We start from the raw sequence: 17,821 nt of genomic DNA, 5'->3' as shown, positions 1-17,821 counted from the left end.
GTACAGTTCTTCTGTATATTCTTGCCACCTCTTCTTAATATCTTCTGCTTCTGTTAGGTCCCTACCATTTCTGTCCTTTACTGAGCCCATCTTTGCATGAAATATTCCCTTGGTATCTCTAATTTTCTTGAAGAGATCTCTAGTCTTTCCCATTCTATTGTTTTCCTCTATTTCTTTGCATTGATCGCTGAGGAAGGCTTTCTTATCTCTCCTTGCTATTCTTTGGAACTCTGCATTCAAATGGGTATATCTTTCCTTTTCTCCTTTGCTTTTCGCTTCCCTTCTTTTCACAGCTATTTGTAAGGCCTCCTCAGATAGCCACTTTGCTTTTTTGCATTTCTTTTTCTTGGGGATGGTCTTGATCCCTGTCTCCTATACAGTGTCACAAACCTCCATCCATAGTTCATCAGGCACTCTATCAGATCTAGTCCCTTAAATCTATTTCTCACTTCCACTGTATAATCATAAGGGATTTGATTTAGGTCATACCTGAATGGTCTAGTGGTTTTCTCCATGTTCTTCAATTTCAGTCTGAATTTGGCAATAAGAAGTTCATGATCTGAGCCACAGCTCCTGGTCTTGTTTTTGCTGACTGTATAGAGCTTCTCCATCTTTGGCTGCAAAGAATATAATCAGTCTGATTTCGGTGTCGACCATCTCGTGATGTCCATGTGTAGAGTCTTCTCTTGTGTTGTTGAAGAGGGTGTTTGCTACGACCAGTGCGTTCTCTTGGCAGAACTCTTATTAGCCTTTGCCCTGCTTCATTCTGTACTCCAAGGCCAAATTTGCCTGTTACTCCAGGTGTTTCTTGACTTCCTACTTTTGCATTCCAGTCCCCTATAATTGAAAGGACATCTTTTCTGGGTGTTAGTTCTAAAAGGTCCTGTAGGTCTTCATAGTAGTGTTCAATTTCAGCTTCTTCAGCATTACTGGTCAGGGCATAGACTTGGATTACCGTGATATTGAATGGTTTGCCTTGGAAATGAACAGAGATCATTCTGTCATTTTTGAGAATGCATCCAAGTACTGCATTTCAGACTCTTTTGTTGACCATGATGGCTACTCCATTTCTTCTAAGGGATTCCTGCCCACAGTAGTAGATATAATGGTCATCTGAGTTAAATTCACCCATTCCAGTCCATCTTAGGTTGCTGATTCCTAGAATGTTGATGTTTACTCTTATATCTCCTGTTTGACCCCTTCTAATTTACCTTGATTCATGGACTTACATTCCAGGTTCCTGTGCAGTATTGCTCTTTACATCATCGGACCTTGCTTCCATCACCAGTCACGTCCATAACTGGGCGTTGTTTTTGCTTTGGCTCCATCCTTTCATTCTTTCTGGAGTTATTTCTCCACTAATCTCCAATAGCATATTGGGCACCTACCGATCTGGGGAGTTCATGTTTCAGTGTCCTATCTTTTTGGCTTTTCATACTGTTCATGGGGTTCTAAGACAGGAATACTGAAGTGGTTTGCCATTCCTTCTCCAGTGGACCACGTTCCTTCAGACCTCTCCACCATGACCCGTCCATCTTGGGTGGCCCCATACGGTATGGCTTAGTTTCATCGAGTTAGACATGCTGTGGTCCATGTGATCAGATTGGCCTGTTGTCTGTGATTGTGGTTTCAGTCTGTCTGCCCTCTGATGCCCTCTCTCAGTTCCTAACCATCTTACTTGGGTTTCTCTTACCTTGGATGTAGGGTATCTCTTCATGGCTACCCCACGTCCAAGGTAAGGAGTAGCGGCTACGCTTTGCTGGAGCAGCCGTGAAGAGATACCCACATTTTATTTCACTGATTCCTAAAATGTCGATGTTCACTCTTGCCATCTCCTGTTTGACTACTTCCAATTTGCCTTGATTCATGGACCTAACATTCTAGGTTCCTGTGCAGTATTGCTCTTTACAGCATTGGACCTTGCTTCCATCACCAGCCACATCCACAACTGGGTGTTGTTTTTGCTTTGGCTCCATCCCTTCATTCTTTCTGGAGTTATTTCTCCACTGATCTCCAGTAGCTTATTGGGAACCTACCGACCCGGGGAGTTCCTCTTTCAGTATCCTATCATTTTGCCTTTTCATACTGTTCATGGGGTTCTCAAGGCAAGAATACTGAAGTGGTTTGCCATTCCCTTCTCCAGTAGACCACATTTTGTCAGACCTCTCCACCATGACCCGCCCGTCTTGGGTGGCCCCACACGACATGGCTCATAGTTCCACTGAGTTAGACAAGGCTGCGGTCCATGTGATTAGATTGGTTAGTTTTCTGTGACTGTGTTCTTCAGTCTGTCTGCCCTCTGATGGAGAAGGATAAGAGGCTTATGGAAACTTACTGTTGGGAGAGACTGACTGAGGGGGAAACTGGGTTTTGTTCTGATGGGTGGGGCCAGGCTCAGTAAATGTTTAGTCTAATTTTTTGTTGATGGGTAGAGCTGTGTTCCCTCCTTGCTAGTTACCTGGGGCCAAACCATGCACAAGGGTTCCCTTCCCTCCACATCTAACCAGCACTTGTTTTTTGTTTGTTTGTTTGTTTGATAATAGTGATTCTGACAGGCATGAGATGATAGCTCCTTGTAGTTGCATTGATTTGCATTTCCCTGATGATTAGTGATGTTGAACTTTTCAGATACCTACTGGTCATATGTATGTCTTATTTGGGAAAAGTATTCATTCTCCTTATATGATGTCAATAGTATGCGCAGCTAATATTCACTGTTCATCAGCCAAGTAGCAATGGAAATGTGGGAAAGCATTGAAAATATTAAATTGTAAATATTTTATATGGAGAATCATAATTTCTCTTGTTTATTCAGAATTGAGTATCCTGAAGTTCCAATGGTTCCTTACGCGTAGTGCTCTTTTGTCTTATTGAGGATCTGTTATGTGCCAAACTTTGTCACTCAGCCTGGGAATCTCAGAACTAGGCGTATATTAGATGCTGTGGACTCTTACTCACTGATGGATCCACAGTATCTAGTACAACCATGTAAAAATAAAACTAAACCAGGAAAGTAGCATACAAAGAGAGTGATTAAACCTGTTCACTACGGTCGGGTATGGATCAGGTTGTTATAGAATATATGCTTAAGGAGTTGCATACAGGCCAAATTTTAAAGGAGTAGTAGGAAATTTCAGGAGAACATAGGCATTCCAGGTAAAAAACATACTATATGCAAAAGCAGAGATGGAGGTAAATATTGCCTGAATTTGTGGAAGTATAAGTGGTTGAGAGTGAAACTGAAGTATCAAGAGTTAAGCCTAGAGAGGAAGGCAAAAACCAGATCAAATGCCTTTATCTTGCTAAGGAGCTTGAGCGGGCCTGGAGGTAGTACGGGGCCAAAGAAGGATATGAAGCATTGGACAGACTGGAAGTTGTATTTTAGATGGCTTCTCTGGTATCACTCTTTCACAGGTGGACTGTTGTGTTTTAGATAGCTTGCTTTGGCATCACTCTCTCGCAGGTGGACTGCAGAGTAGGTGAGTCTAAAACCAGGGAGGATAATTCATGGCGGTCCATAGAAGTCAGCTGGCAGAACAGGAAGGACAACGTGGTGCTAACTCTGGAGGGGAAGCCGAGAATACCCAGCAGACTCCCTGCTCTAAGAGATCGGTCCAGGGGGGAATTCCTGCCCATGGTTAGAAATATACTCATCTGCTAGAAAAAAGACTTTGTCCAGAAGAGAGATTAAGAAGTGGTTGAGACCGCGGAAGCAGCAGCGACTACTAGGTAGTACATGGTGACAAGAAGGCAGCCTGGGTAACACCAGCATTCAAGAGGTCAGCAGAAGATTGCTGAGATAAAAACGCTGGTAACTGGTGGCAGCACTCGAGTGATCATGCTCGGGTGGTAGGGGTTGAAAGCCAGGTGTGTCGTCTCCTAGCTGGCCCAGGCTTGGGCCTCCTGGAAGCCTAAACTTAACCTTGGTGGGTGACTTTAAAATAGTGGTGTAAAGCTTTTAAGAAACTCCACAGCACAAATATCTCACTGCTTCCCAAAAAGTGTTTTCAAAGATATTTCTAAGTATAACTTAGAAAATTCATTTGAAAATGTTTTCATTTATCTTTACTTTTCTATCCTGTTGTTAGATGTCCTTCATAAAATGCAAAGTGAAAACGTTTTACTCTTGTGTAAACCTGAAAACAGTCTTTTCCCAGCAAATCAAGACTTCACAGTCACTTGGTTCAGAGTGGAAAGTGGGAGTTCCTTGCTCCTGGCTTACTTTAAGAACTCCTCACAAGAAACAGTAATCAGTCAGCCTCGACTTTCATGGAAAGAAGAGCTGATAAACTCATGTGACTTCTCTTTAACTGTGAAGGATCTTCATCTTTCAGACAGTGGAGAGTATGTGTGCAATATTTCATCAAACAAAAGTACCTTACTCACCACCCAAACACTGCATGTAGGTAAGTTACAAGTAGGGCTGGACATGGGTTTCAGGTACAGCAGTAGAAATTGTGAACATCAAATAGGAAATTAGGTTGGCATTTCAAGAATACCTTTGAATAGAATTTGTGAAAATACTGTTTACAGGGATACTTCCAGTCAAAATGGTAGACAGTTTCCTTCCTTCAACCACACGAAAGCCTTGCACTGAAAAATAAAAGGAAATTACTCCCAGATTTCCCTTTTAGGGTTTCAGAGCTTCAGAAATGAAGACGGAACCTCTATGTTTTGTTACTCTGTGGGCTTAGCATCTTCAATTCCTGCTTACCATTGTGCTGATATGTGCCTTAGGGTCTGGGTTTGGGGAGAGAAAGCTGTGCAGGCATGGTGGGAAGTTAGAATTGAAGCTTCTGCTGCAGGCTATTGAAGCATGGTCTGTAAACCTGGTGAAAACAGTCATCAGAGGACATTTGAAACATTAAGGTTGTGCCTGATTTGGCTCATTTTTTACCTCTGTTGCTGCTGCTGCTAAGTCGCTTCAGTTGTGTCCGACTCTGTGCATCCCCATAGATGGCAGCTCACCACGCTGCCCCGTCCCTGGGATTCTCCAGGCAAGAACACTGGAGTGGGTTGCCATTTCCTTCTCCAGTGCATGAAAGTGAAAAGTAAAAGCGAAGTCGCTCAGTCATGTCCGACTCTTCCCGACCCCATGGACTGCAGCCTAGCAGGCTCCTCCATCCATGGGATTTTCGAGGCAAGAGTACTGGAGGGGGGTGCCATCGCCTTCTCCGTTTTTACCTCTAGTGGTAGCTAATTGCCACAACTCATTGTTTAAAATATTTCTAGTTCAGAATCCATAGAGTCAAGGAATGTGTACTCATGAGGTTGACTGTCTAGGGGGCTGATCACCCTTATCCTTCAGCAGTTGACATCATGGGAGACCATGGCACCTCTCTGTATTTATTAAAATGAGTCAGTGGAACAAATGTTTTATAAATGTTCTTGGTATTCTAGTTTTGAATGTTACTTCCTTTAATACAAATTATAACAATTCTAGTTCCAATCAAGAGGCTGAAAAGAGTTCAGGCTCCTCCAGTTATTCCTGAGGAACTCCAAGCACCATTGGTTATCTTGGTGGTCACCTGTCACTTTTTACTCAAGATCATGACTCCTAATCAGCTTTTCTCATCATCTCTGCACCTCTTATCTCTATTTCTCTAGGATCCTGCCTTTTCTAAGCCAAGGGTACACTGTGCCCTACCTTCATCCCCCAAGGAAAACACTAGGCTGCGGTTAGTTTGTAGTCATAATTACTCCTTTGTAAAAGGGCATGGCAACCCTTCTAGTATTCTTGCCTGGAGAATCCCATGGACAGAGGAGCCTAGTGGGCTATAGTCCATGGGGTCACAAAAGAGTCAGACACTACTGATGCGACTGAGCACACACACACAAAAGTATGTTTAATTCCCTTATTACAATATAAAACAAAGACTTAAAATGCATAAAAAACTCATTGCCTCTCAAGTTTTCAGACTTTTTCCTCTCTTGACTCCCATCCCCACTATGCCCCAAATTGTTTAATATCAGCTTTGGCAGATTCCCCCAATAGATATATTAGATGGTGTGATGTGCTAAGTTGCCTCAGTCATGTCCAACTCTTTTCGACCCTATGGACTGTAGCCTGCCAGGCTCCTCTGTCAATGAGATTCTCCAGGCAAAAATACCAGAGTGGGTTGCCATGCCCTCCTCCAGGGGGATCTTCTTGACCCAAGGATTAAACATTCATCTCTTATGTCTCCTGCATTGGCAGAAGAATTCTTTACTACTAGCACCACCTGGCGGAGAAGGCAATGGCACCCCACGCCAGTACTCTTGCCTGGAAAATCCCATGGATGGAGGAGCCTGGTAGGCTGCAGTCCATGGGGTCGCTATGAGTCTGACACGACTGAGTGACTTCACTTTCACTTTCCACTTTCATGCACTGGAGAAGGAAATGGCAACCCACTCCAGTGTTCTTGCCTGGAGAATCCCAGGGACGGGGGAGCCTGGTGGGCTGCCGTCTATGGGGTTGCACAGAGTCGGACACGACTGAAGCGACTTAGCAGCAGCAGCACCTGGGAACTGGGAAGTATTATTTACGCTCATGAAAAACACTGATCCAGACAGGGCTGCTGTTTGTATCTTTAATGGGTCTTTTCATTACAAAAAGTATTTTCACTAATATGATATCTGCTTCCCATGCAGAATGCAGAAATAGCTACTTTGAATAAACATACTCACCCAGCTATACATTTTCTTTTGTTGTCTGGTGACTTTTCTTCCAGCTCATAGACTCTCTGTTTGTCTTATTTAGAAGCAAGCCCAAGAGCGCCTGCTGGGATAATTGTTCTAGTTTTGGTGGCCATTGTATCGGCAGTTTTGTTGTTGTCGGTGGCCCCTCGAGCTGTTAGATCAAAAAGATGCATCGATTTCCACAAAGGTATTATCTCATGGAGACTTTGGTCTCATGCCCAAGGGTTCAGGTGGAGGTGTATCCAAGATGACAAGTGAGTCCATGGAATTCTCCAGGCCAGAATACTGGAGTGGGTAGCCGTTCCTGTCTCCAGGAGGTCTTCCCAACCCAGGGATTGAACCCAGATCTCCCACATTGCCGGCGGATTCTTTACCAGCTGAGCCATCAGGGAAACCCTTGTTAATAGTTGCTACTGCTCAAAACAGCATTGTCCTTGAAGGGCCATTTTATTTTAATCGTGTGAAGTTTTTAAAAAACTTTTTCTAAATTTTCTGCTAGAAAACTTACTTACAGTAATTTAATGACTTGTAGTAATTCAACATGATACTAAGATACCATGGTCACAGGACTTCTTAAAAGACTTTGCTTTTATCAACAAGTTTAGATCTGTGAAAAAACTTATTTCCACATTTTACAGGTCAGGAAATTAGAATCTCAAAAGTTAACGCAAATGCCAAATAGGCATCTGAAACAGACTTACAGGCACCACCTAAGATGACCCAGCTAACTAGTGGCAGAGGTAGATCTTGGCCCCATGAAGCTCTCACTGATTTCATCATCCCTCTAAGAAAGCTCTGAGTGCCCTGGGAGGTTGAGACAGATCCCGTGTCCCTTCTTCTGACTGATATTTGCCTATTGCCCCTGCTGAAGTCAGGGTTATCTGGTCATCACGGACACCATTATTGAAGGTAGTACTTTAAGGGTGATAGTGAGCAAGGATTTCATCTGTTGCAGCCCTGTGAGTGTCTGTGTGAATAAGCGAGCCAGTGCCCTTGATGTTCTTGTCCCTTAGCTGCCAGAAGTAGGGAAAACTGGGAGGTTTCAGGTAGTCTAGTTTGTCTTCCACATGCAAACCCTAATATCATGGTACTTGAGATTAGGTTCAAGTTCTAGGAGAGGGGGCACTACTCAAGAATGATGGTTTAGTTTCTACAGTGGAAGTGTGCACAAGTGAAGTTCCAACACAAAGCACCTGGCACACTCAAAACTGGAGAAAGGGGAGCGTAGAAGAGACTGCACCCTCCGAGCTTTGCTGGAAGCCCTCAATCGAAAGGGACAGGAGGAGGAATAGTGCCCAAAACCTGAAAGGAGAGAGTCACAGGACCAGCTGTGTGGCAAGGAAGGTGGCCTTCACATAGAGCACACAGCCAGATTAAGGGGGCCTGACCCGGAAGGAGCGAGGAGGAGAAACACCTGATTTTGCCCCTCCTGCCCTCTGACCTCCACCCCAGATGAAAGCAGAGGGAAGAGAAGCCCTGCAGGTAGAACCCACCCAGGTCAGCATCCCATGGCAGAGAGCAGGACGGATTCTGATTCTGGAGGAGCAGTCAGATGTCAGCAAAAACCACATTAGGGTGTGGGCCACTTAAAAAAATAAAACAGAGTGTTCCATAGTTTGTGGTCTGAAGCCTTCCGCGAGAAATGACATTATGCCGCCTTTTCCTGTCCATCACCACCTTGGCTCTTTCCCATTGTTTATAGTTAGTAGGCATCAGGCCAACCATCTTAGAGAGCCAGGAGCTGCTGGCTTACTTGAACTGCCTTTATCCCTGCTTTGGAGCACCTGAATTTACTGCTGTGTGTTTCTGATGAAGTATTTCTACATTAAGGACATTTTTAATGCTGTTTGTTGGAAAAAGCTACGAAGAGGGGAGTAACTAATGTGATTCTAATAACATAATCATACTCAGGTGGCTCATCCCTGGTGAATCACATGGTAAAGAATCTGCCTGCAATGAAGGAGACCTGGGTTTGATCCCTGGCTTGGTAAGATCCCCTGGAGAAGGGAATGGCAACCCACTCCAGTATTCTTACCTGGAGAATTCCATGGACAGAGCCTGGCAGGCTACAGCCCATGGGGTCACAAAGAGGTGGACATGACTGAGCAACTATTTGTTGTTGTTACTGAGGTGGGAATAAGAGAGAATTGGGGTGTTGGCAAAGAGATGTCTTTTTAAGTTCTGTTTTTTTCCTGTAGAAAGGCATCCACCCACTAATCAGTACTCTAGCAGTGCTGGTACTGCAGAAGAAAATGTGGTAAGGCATTTCCTTTATCAAACTATTTATAAGAATGCTATGGTAAAAAGCTAATTGAACCTTTGACTGATTCACACATTATCTTGCAGGACTTTTACACAGAAAAAAGGCAGGAGGGATTACAGGATAATAGAACAGGAAAAAATACACTTAGGCTCTTCCACTGTCTGTAATTAAACTGGTTCTAGTCACTTAAATAAGTGCTTGCTCATCTCATTTCCAACTGTTACTTGTAAAGATCTCAAATGGCACTATGCACCAATGTACTTACTCTTCTGCTGGAAACATGGGGTTCCATAGAAGTGGAAGGAAATACAGACAAAGTAGAGAAAAGCAAACTACAGTTTCTGCCCAGACTCAGACTACTGACCTTCTACACTTTTCCAGCCACTCCTAGGTTCCCTCCAAACTGATAATTCACTTATGAATTATAGCTTGCTTGTATACTTTTTTGCTGCACACCTTTTATTATTTGACTTCCATTGATCAGGATACATAACAGCAAAGAGTGGGATAAACTTGTTAAAATCTCAGGAACATCTAGCAGGGAAATTAAAATTGATAAGATCTAACTTCATAACTACTTATAACTGTCTCATGGATCTCTGATTACAGATGCAAACAGTAGCTTACAATTGCCCCCCTCCAAAAAAACAAAACACTACCACCATTAATACTAAAATGGTTATTCTGACATAAACAACAACTATTTTGAGTCCCTGTTTCTTGGTTCTAGGCTCTTTCAGAATATCTACCCAATACAGGAAGTGAAGACAGAAGTTTATAACACAACACAAACATCCGTTATATCCTATGACCTCACCTCCCCTTTCTTCAGTGTGATTCCAGCAATGGTTTGTCATGACCTGACAATTCTACCATTTCAAAAAACTGTGATACTGTAAAGAGAATAGTCACATTCTCTCTTCAAAAACTAAGAATCATTCTCAGGCCCCCCACCTGCATCAAGATTATAAATGCCTGGATACCAAGGATTCCAGTTCAGCTTGGATAAAAGAACTCTCTCATTTATTTACATTCCTGCTGCAACCACCCCAGGAGGCTACAATGAAGTTTCCTCCAAGAACTCAGAAGAAACAAATGACTAAGAGATGATTCAAAATCTGATCAACTAATGATGGGTGAGTGGTAGAAGCAAAAATCATCTGAGTGAAAAGGTAAAAAACCAGGGCCAAGAAAACAAAGCAATTGATGTGCTAAAGTATTGTACTCTAGTTTTATATGAATGGTTAATATCAGCCTAATCTACTAGATTTAGTATGGTGGATCTTAGGGACCCCATAGAGTAAGAATGTCAGTGTCTCTAAGACAACCCAAGGCGCAAAAGGCCCTGTCAACTCAGGAATTGACATCCCTGGGGTTGGGTTGTACTATCCCAAACCAGGGTTTCATAGCTGAATGACCCTGGTTATTAAGATAATTTAATTTACTCTTTGGCTCAGTTGTCATTTTATCAGATTTCTAATAAATTTAAATTTTTATATACATTTTTATGCAAGGAGAGAATGGATAACTCAGTTGACTGGATGATCTGTTCTCCTTAATTTTATTATCAATGTGTAAAAAAGGAAGCCTAACTAGGACTTTTATGACAGTCAAATTTTTAAGCCTATAGTTTATGGGAGAAAACCAACCCCAATTGTGTATTAATGCCACCTGGTCCAGTTTTCTGTATCAGCTGGACTTCCACAGTCTGTTTTGCACAGTTTTGTTGACCTCAGGTATTTGCTACAGTGTTGTGACCAGTGTTCATCACAAATTGTAGAGTACTAAGGACACACATGTGAAGAGTTGACTCACTGGAAAAGACTCTGATGCTGGGAGGGATTGGGGGCAGGAGGAGAAGGGGACGACAGAGGATGAGATGGCTGGATGGCATCACCGACTCAATGGACGTGAGTCTGAGTGAACTCCGGGAGATGGTGATGGACAGGGAGGCCTGGCGTGCTGCGATTCATGGGGTCGCAAAGAGTCGGACACAACTGAGCGACTGAACTGAACTGACTGAAGGACACATAAAGAAAATCTTTAGAAAAGGACATAGGGCACTTGGTGAGGAGAACATGCTCAGAACTGTTCTACTCTTACTGTGATAAGGGTGACAAATTTAAAGACCAAAGCCAACACATTGAGGATGGCAGATAAGAAGGACCCTGTGTCTTTCAACACTGCTGAGCTTAATCTTAGAGTCAGGTTGGATCAGAGAGGCAGACTGCTGAGAATGACAGAACAAGGATTTGTTATAGACATTCAACATTGTACCACCGTGGGCAATGGTGAGGAAGTCTGCACCAGCTGCCCCCTCCCTCCACATCTGGTGCTGTCCCTGAGGCCGCTGTTGGGCAGATGTGCCAGCGTCAGGAAGGAGAGCTGGACATGGAGTGAGGATGAACTGTAATTTATAAGAACAAACTGGATCCCGTGCTGTCTCTTGGAGCCTCTAGAGTCTATGCTGGGAGTGACCTGTAAGACAGGCCAGCACCTACTGCCACGGAGCCACAGGCCTGCCTGGCGAGAACTCTGACAGGAGCTGGGGCCCATCCCAGCTAGCTCACCCTTGCAGCCTTGAGTAATATCTGCCAGCTATCACTGTACCTGGGACCATACATTGACCATATGAGCATAAAAACAAAGCAGCTTCTCCTTCACTTCTGCCTCTCCAATCGGGTGCATTTTTCTTTTGTGACCAACTGTAATCCAGAACCACACAGAGAAGGGAATTCTAGGAAATGTACCTGCAGCTTAGCCACATTGGTACAAGACAGCATACCAGTTATCACTAAACTGAGCATCTCGCATGGGAGGGTGCTTCAGTGTTGCACCAGCATGTAGCCTACATGGGTGTCAGGTAGGAGGGTTTTCCTGACATAAAGTGCCTAACTATGACTATAGGTAAATCACTGTAGAACAGTAAGACTAGCCTGTTGTCTCCTACCATCAGTGGCTAAAAATAGACTCATGGATGTAGAAATGAGTCAAGCAGAACTCCCCAGGGGCCATAACATAGCTCATGTCTTCTATGAATATTACTCATTAAGATGCAATATGGACAAAGTATTTTTTTTAACATCAAAATTTAAAAGACTCTTGCATCTATTTAATCTTTCCTGTGAAATGTTTACTTACATCTGAGGATCAACAAATTCCCCATTACACTTGAAAGCAACAATGCTTCCTTTTATTATTACGTTTCCTGATCACCTTGTTTAAACTACTTTTGACGCAGCATATTTTAAAAAATGTTTCCCAAATGAGTGGATACATCAAAACAGAGACTTTTAAATACAAGAACAAACTAGTGGTTACCAGTAGGGAGAGGGGTACCAGGGAGGGAAAGAGGATTAAAAGGTACAAACCACCAGGTACAAAATAAATAAGACACAAGAATGCAATGTGCACCATAGAGAATATAACCAGTATTTTATAGTCATTTTAACTGGAGTATAATCTACAAATATTGAAGCACTATGTTATTACACTTGAAACTAATATAACATTGTAAAGCAACTATACATCAATCTGAAAGTGTATATTTCAAATGCAACTTAAGTTTCTGGTCAGAAAATAGTACCTCCTTGTACTTTTCCAGCCTCTGTCTTTTATAAACGAGGACTGCTCATTCTTCATGGACCTGAAAAATAAAGTATCAGCATGTTCTATGAGATTCCTGTGACTTTCATCAGTGGGACATACACAGAGAACGAAGCCCAGGCCTTTCCAGTCATAAGCAGGCCTTAGCCAACTCTTCATTAGCTTCAAAGGGAGGCAGGGAATTGAGGCAATTATCTGCATGAGAGAAAGCAGACCCCAGTAATTCACCGCAAGGGCGTGCTTAGTCATTCAATTTTCTGCCCGCCTTGCATTGCCAGTAAAGGCAGCACCCTATGGAGCAGACCCCAGAAGCGAGAGATAACATGCATCACCAGTTCGCTCCCCAGACCTGATGCACAATTCTATCAGAAAACCTTTTCCTTTGGTTTATGACAGTGGAGAGATGTTCAGGCTCTCCTTCTGTGAATGGAAAACAATTAGTCATTGCATTGCCAAGGACGATTTTCCTATTCATCTCTGGCCTCTCAGAAGCAATTTCTGCTTCACTCATTTTATTCTTTGTTGGAAATAACTGTGACAAAGTCGAAAGCATTACATCTGTTTCCGAGGCCCTCCGACCTCATGCAGCTGAGTGCAATTGTAGCATGTGTGAAGCATTTCCCTAAACAAATCCATCACGGGTTGCTGGGCAGCTTCCATACAGAAGACCCCCATCCCAGGCTGTAACACTTTGCAGATTGAGGCCAGAGTTCAAACCACTTAGCTGGACCTCTCAATACAGGCCTTCTCCCTGAGACTATTTGCTCATCGATAAGAAATTTCTAGAGCCTGCAAGTGTCTCATATTTTTTCATGTTTGGATCCAAATATATTCAATATGACCAACTTTTAGTCTCTTCAAGAGATCCTTTGACCTCCTGTAATTCATTTTAAAAACTTTACTAAAAAAGTTTACCAGTAATTCATTTTAAAAACTGAAATGGTGGTGCCTGTGTTAAGTGCTCTGTAGGCATTCTATGGAGTGTATACAACCTCTTTTAATTTGCTTCTCCTAAAGCCAGATCTCATTTAACAACTGTTTCTGGTAACAGTCTCTGTGAGGAAGCTGAGCTCACTGACATAGTATGAATGTTTTTGTCTCCCCGCAAAATTCACATGTTGAATTCCTAACCCCAACAGTGATGGTATTGGGACCTGGGGCCTTTGTGAAGGGATTAGGTCATGAGATTGAGTCCTCATGCCTGGGAGTAATGTCCTTAAGGAAAAAAGACTCCAGAGAGCTTCTTCCCTTCTTTCTGCCATGTGAGGTTACAGTGGGAAGAGGGTTGTCTATAAGGAAGTAGCCCTCACCTGATTCCAAATCTGCCAGCTCCATGACCCTGGACTTCACAGCCTTCAGGCCTGTGAGAAGTGTTTGCAGTTTGTAAGCCACTCCCATCTCTGGTGTGACATCTCTGAACAGACTAAGATACTGGCCCTGCCAAGCCTACAGCTACATGTTCTCTGTCACTTTCCAGGAAAATTAGGGCAGTGGCCCCTACTATTGGAACAGAATTTTCATGGACACAGATGTAGACAGTTCCTTTCTCTGTTTTAGGGAAGAAAACCAGAAAGAAAGACTCTTGCGTTTGTTCTGCATGGCCTCCATGTTAAACCTGTCCCCCTGGGATCTCCATATCAATGTGATACTTGCCCACCACAGAAGAGTCTGCTTAGAATTTCAAGCGGATCCATCTGTGCTGCTTTAATCATCTTTTCTCCTTGGACGCCTGACTGTCCTGCCCATGTGAATCTAGGCCCGGGAGCTCAGAGCCTGCACATGAACCTAGAATTAAGCATTTGAGAAGTATATTGCAGTGCGCACCCCACTCACATGCTTCCTGTCTCGTCGTACTACCCAGACAAGGAGAACTGATAAACATGGGAAGATTTTACCAGAAGCTCTTTTTCAATGTTGTTTTTAAAAGCCTCTGAAGAAACAATTTTCCATCTGATGACATGAGCCTGAAACACCAATGCTTTAAAAGTTACAGCAGAACTGAATACCTGACGCACCTTTTTCCCAAACTCTTTTGCTTTCATCTTGAGTTTAGTAACTTGAGATTCGGCTATCTCTGCTCTTTCCTTAGCTTCATTCAACTCGTGTTGCTGCTTCTTATACTTGGAAAGGTATTGACTAGCTTCTGCTTCCTATAAAAATAAAAAATGAAATAAATCCCTGAGCCTATATAATCATATTTTTTTCTTCCCTGATGTGAGAAAGTTAAAAAATGTGAGAAAGGAATCGAAACTTTGAGTATTGAATGAAATATCATATTTTTGTATGATGTATGTGGATTCAGACTTCCTAGCAGGCACCAGATCCATTTTATAACATTTTTTCCCCTGAAAATTGAGCACATAGTCGGCATTTTCCACCAACAGGATATAGTCCAGCTTTCACAGATTTGGTATGTGATGGATTAACCATAATTTGTTTTGTAATCAATTTAACATCCTATTCAGGGTAGAGGGTGTTTGTCTTTACTGTTATAAGGCTCCTCTTATAACAGGCTCCTCTGTCCATGGGATTTCCCAGGCAAGAACACTGGAGTGGATTGCCATTTCCTGCTCCAGGGGATCTTCCCCACTCAGAGTTAGAACCCACATCTCCTGCATTGATGTCTCCTGGATTCTTTACCACTGAGCCACATGAGAAGCCCCAAAGGATGATTACCCAACCAAAATTTTCTATCTCTACATGACACCATGCTCCTATTTGGCTCATATTGTGCAATGCATATGTTTGGGTGTAAGCAAAGGTCAAGGGAGAGAGCTTTGGCTCCCTGAAGGGAAAAGTTGCACAAATTTTAACTATAGGTGATAATTCTAGCATACACACACACAAAAAAAAAAAACAGAATGAGCAGACTTTAAGCTGAGCTGGTCCTCTCTGACAAGCTGCTTGTTTAGCTCAGGGCCACATATCTCCATTAATCAAATGTAAATGGCTAGGAAATCCATGAGGCTGCAACTGCCTCAGGTACTTACAACTGCCTCCATTTGCTGCTTGTAACTTTGTACTTTTAGCTGAAGATTATCCATCAGAGTCTGCATCCTGCTCATATTTTTCTTATCTTCCTCTACCTGCAAAGTACAGGTTTGTATGTGAAGGTGATTTGAAGGATCCAGCAGTTTGCACTGGGTGTAGCCTCACATGAGGAAATGAGAGTAAGGAAAATTTATTAAAGACCATATGTAGAGCCATGATTTGAAAAATGAGTTTAACTCTACTCATCCCAAGTTCCAACAAATTAATAAACACAGCTCAGAGCAATGACACAGAACTCCCAGCCTCTGTTAAAATGGAAGTTAAGGCCACTAATTTCAATTTGGTCTTCAGCCTTCCCAGCCCAGCCAAGCCACACCTGCCTGTGTTTTCTCAGTGCCCACCTGCAGCCCCCCATCAAACCAATTCTTTCCTTGAACTTTCTAACTGACCCTTGGCTTTAGGTAATGGAACTGTTAGGGGAAGCACACTGATTGAAACCGCCCACCCTGGCCAGGCACCATAGTAACTATTTACATGAGTTGTTTTATGACAGGAGATCCTGATAAGGAATACGGAACTAATAAGCCACCACCAACCGGAAGAGTTTGGGAAAGGTCGAAAGGAGACACCGCGTGTCCGTCTACTTCCCAGAATCCCTCTTGCTAGCATCCATCTTGGCTGAGCCATGCATGTGCCACCATGAAAGACTCAGAATGATTGGCCAAAGACCACACGGTTAGTTTTAACCCCATCACCATAAAACCCAAGACTGCAAGCCACGTGGCAGAGCAGTTCTCCTGGGTTCCCTGACCCTACTGCTCTACACCTGGGTGCCCTTTCCCAATAAAATCTCTTGCTTTGTCAGCACATGTGTCTCCTCAGACAGTTCATTTCCGAGTGTTAGACAAGAACCCAGTTTCAGGCCCTGGAAGGGGTCCCCCTTCCTGCAACAGAACTATAGGAAAGACTAAGTTTACTGGAATTGTGGAGTGGGCATTAGCAGAGATAGGAAAATTCATAAGCTATGGGGACCCTGTTTTGTGTGTTCTTATTGCTTCCACTGAAATCCAGGCTTGGGCTGGAAAAAGGAAATCCAGTGAGATAGTGTTTTTCAACCATACTCTGATGTCCTGGGTATTCTGAGGAGGAAGGAGGGAAGAGACAGACATGCAGGAAGGCTCTGCATGCCACCCCCTTTACCACACCCTTTTAACTAGAGTACTTCCACTTTGGAGCTGTTGAACTGCCCTGAAGGAGAGTATTTAGACTGATGGTTGAGATGAATGATTTAACCAAGACAGACACCTACTGCTCAAACATTTTTCCTAGCTCCATCTTACTTATTCCATCAAGTATCAACTTTTTTGGTGGCTTTCATAGTTTCCCCATTTATCTCCCTCAGCCCCCCATAAACAACCTTCACTCCAACCAGGCTCATCTCCTATGCCCCTGCAGTTATCCTGCTTGTTCCCTCCTTGCTAGGGTTAATGTTTAGCCCCCGGGACACAGCACAGAGGCAGCAGAGAGAAATGCTCAGTTTCCTTGAAAGAGACCTATATGCTTATCTTAGTAGCTGTGGCCCAAGGGGGCAGTCTTCTAATTTAACACACATCTCTGGAGACCAGGGAGGCTGGTGGCACCATCTTCATACACTCTCTCTGCCTCACTCTAGGTTTCTGGTATCTCTTGGAAAGCAGCACATGTTTGGTGGCCCAGTTTTCATGGCTGCCACCCAGGGTACATCGCTTGCAAGCTTGGCTCTGGTGGCCAGCAGAACTTACATTCATGGGTCCTACAGGACTGCAACCGTTTTTAACCACCTCCTCCCCTCAGCTTTGGCAGAAGACTGAAGTGCCTGGGAAAGCCAGTGGGTGCCATCTTCACATGCCCCATGTAGGCTACCAGTGTCTCTGAGAAAGGAGCTTCTGCACAGGTCTGGTGTACTGACTTTTGTAGCTGATGTCCAGAGGATAAATTTCTTATTCTGTCTCTGGGCTTGTGTTCAAGCAAGGGCGTGTGCTCACAGGTTCAATGAGATGATAGCAAACAGAGAAAGAGTTCTTAACTGCATAGCAGGTCATTCCCTGAAAGAGGTGTATTTGCATACTTTAAAAGCCCCTGCCTAAGGGTCTGGCCTCCAGTCAGCCCTGCATCTAAGTATTGACTGAGATTCTCCCCTTTGCAATATTATAGACAGTTTTTGAACTAAGAGCCCTAAGAACAAAGAAGGCTGCTTGGACAGTCACAAAGATTTCAGAGACAACTAACAGCGAGGGTAGATTG

The 17,821-nt window shown here is 43.4% G+C and overlaps 2 protein-coding genes across 2 annotated transcripts in view; one reads left to right on the top strand and one right to left on the bottom strand.

The window, feature by feature from the left end:
- The window catches only part of HHLA2 (HERV-H LTR-associating 2), a 36,572-nt gene extending 26,307 nt beyond the window's left edge, over positions 1-10,265 (top strand). Inside the window, exons 5-8 of the mRNA XM_040225174.1 lie at positions 4,089-4,406; positions 6,740-6,865; positions 8,877-8,935; positions 9,672-10,265. Of these exons, the coding sequence (XP_040081108.1) occupies positions 4,089-4,406; positions 6,740-6,865; positions 8,877-8,935; positions 9,672-9,722 (554 nt within the window). The 3' untranslated portion in view covers positions 9,723-10,265. The remainder of the gene's footprint in view (positions 1-4,088; positions 4,407-6,739; positions 6,866-8,876; positions 8,936-9,671) is intronic.
- A 2,307-nt stretch (positions 10,266-12,572) lies between these two features.
- The window catches only part of MYH15 (myosin heavy chain 15), a 146,786-nt gene continuing 141,537 nt past the window's right edge, over positions 12,573-17,821 (bottom strand). Inside the window, exons 37-39 of the mRNA XM_040265689.1 lie at positions 15,538-15,633; positions 14,554-14,697; positions 12,573-12,587 (exon numbers count right to left, since the gene is read on the bottom strand). Of these exons, the coding sequence (XP_040121623.1) occupies positions 12,573-12,587; positions 14,554-14,697; positions 15,538-15,633 (255 nt within the window). The remainder of the gene's footprint in view (positions 12,588-14,553; positions 14,698-15,537; positions 15,634-17,821) is intronic.

Source organism: Oryx dammah, unplaced genomic scaffold (genome assembly GCF_014754425.2).
Source record: "Oryx dammah isolate SB20612 unplaced genomic scaffold, SCBI_Odam_1.1 HiC_scaffold_2, whole genome shotgun sequence".
Taxonomy (NCBI): Eukaryota; Metazoa; Chordata; class Mammalia; order Artiodactyla; family Bovidae; genus Oryx; species Oryx dammah.
Note: the sequence above shows the minus strand (reverse complement) of the source record. Positions and strands in the feature narration are given on the sequence as shown.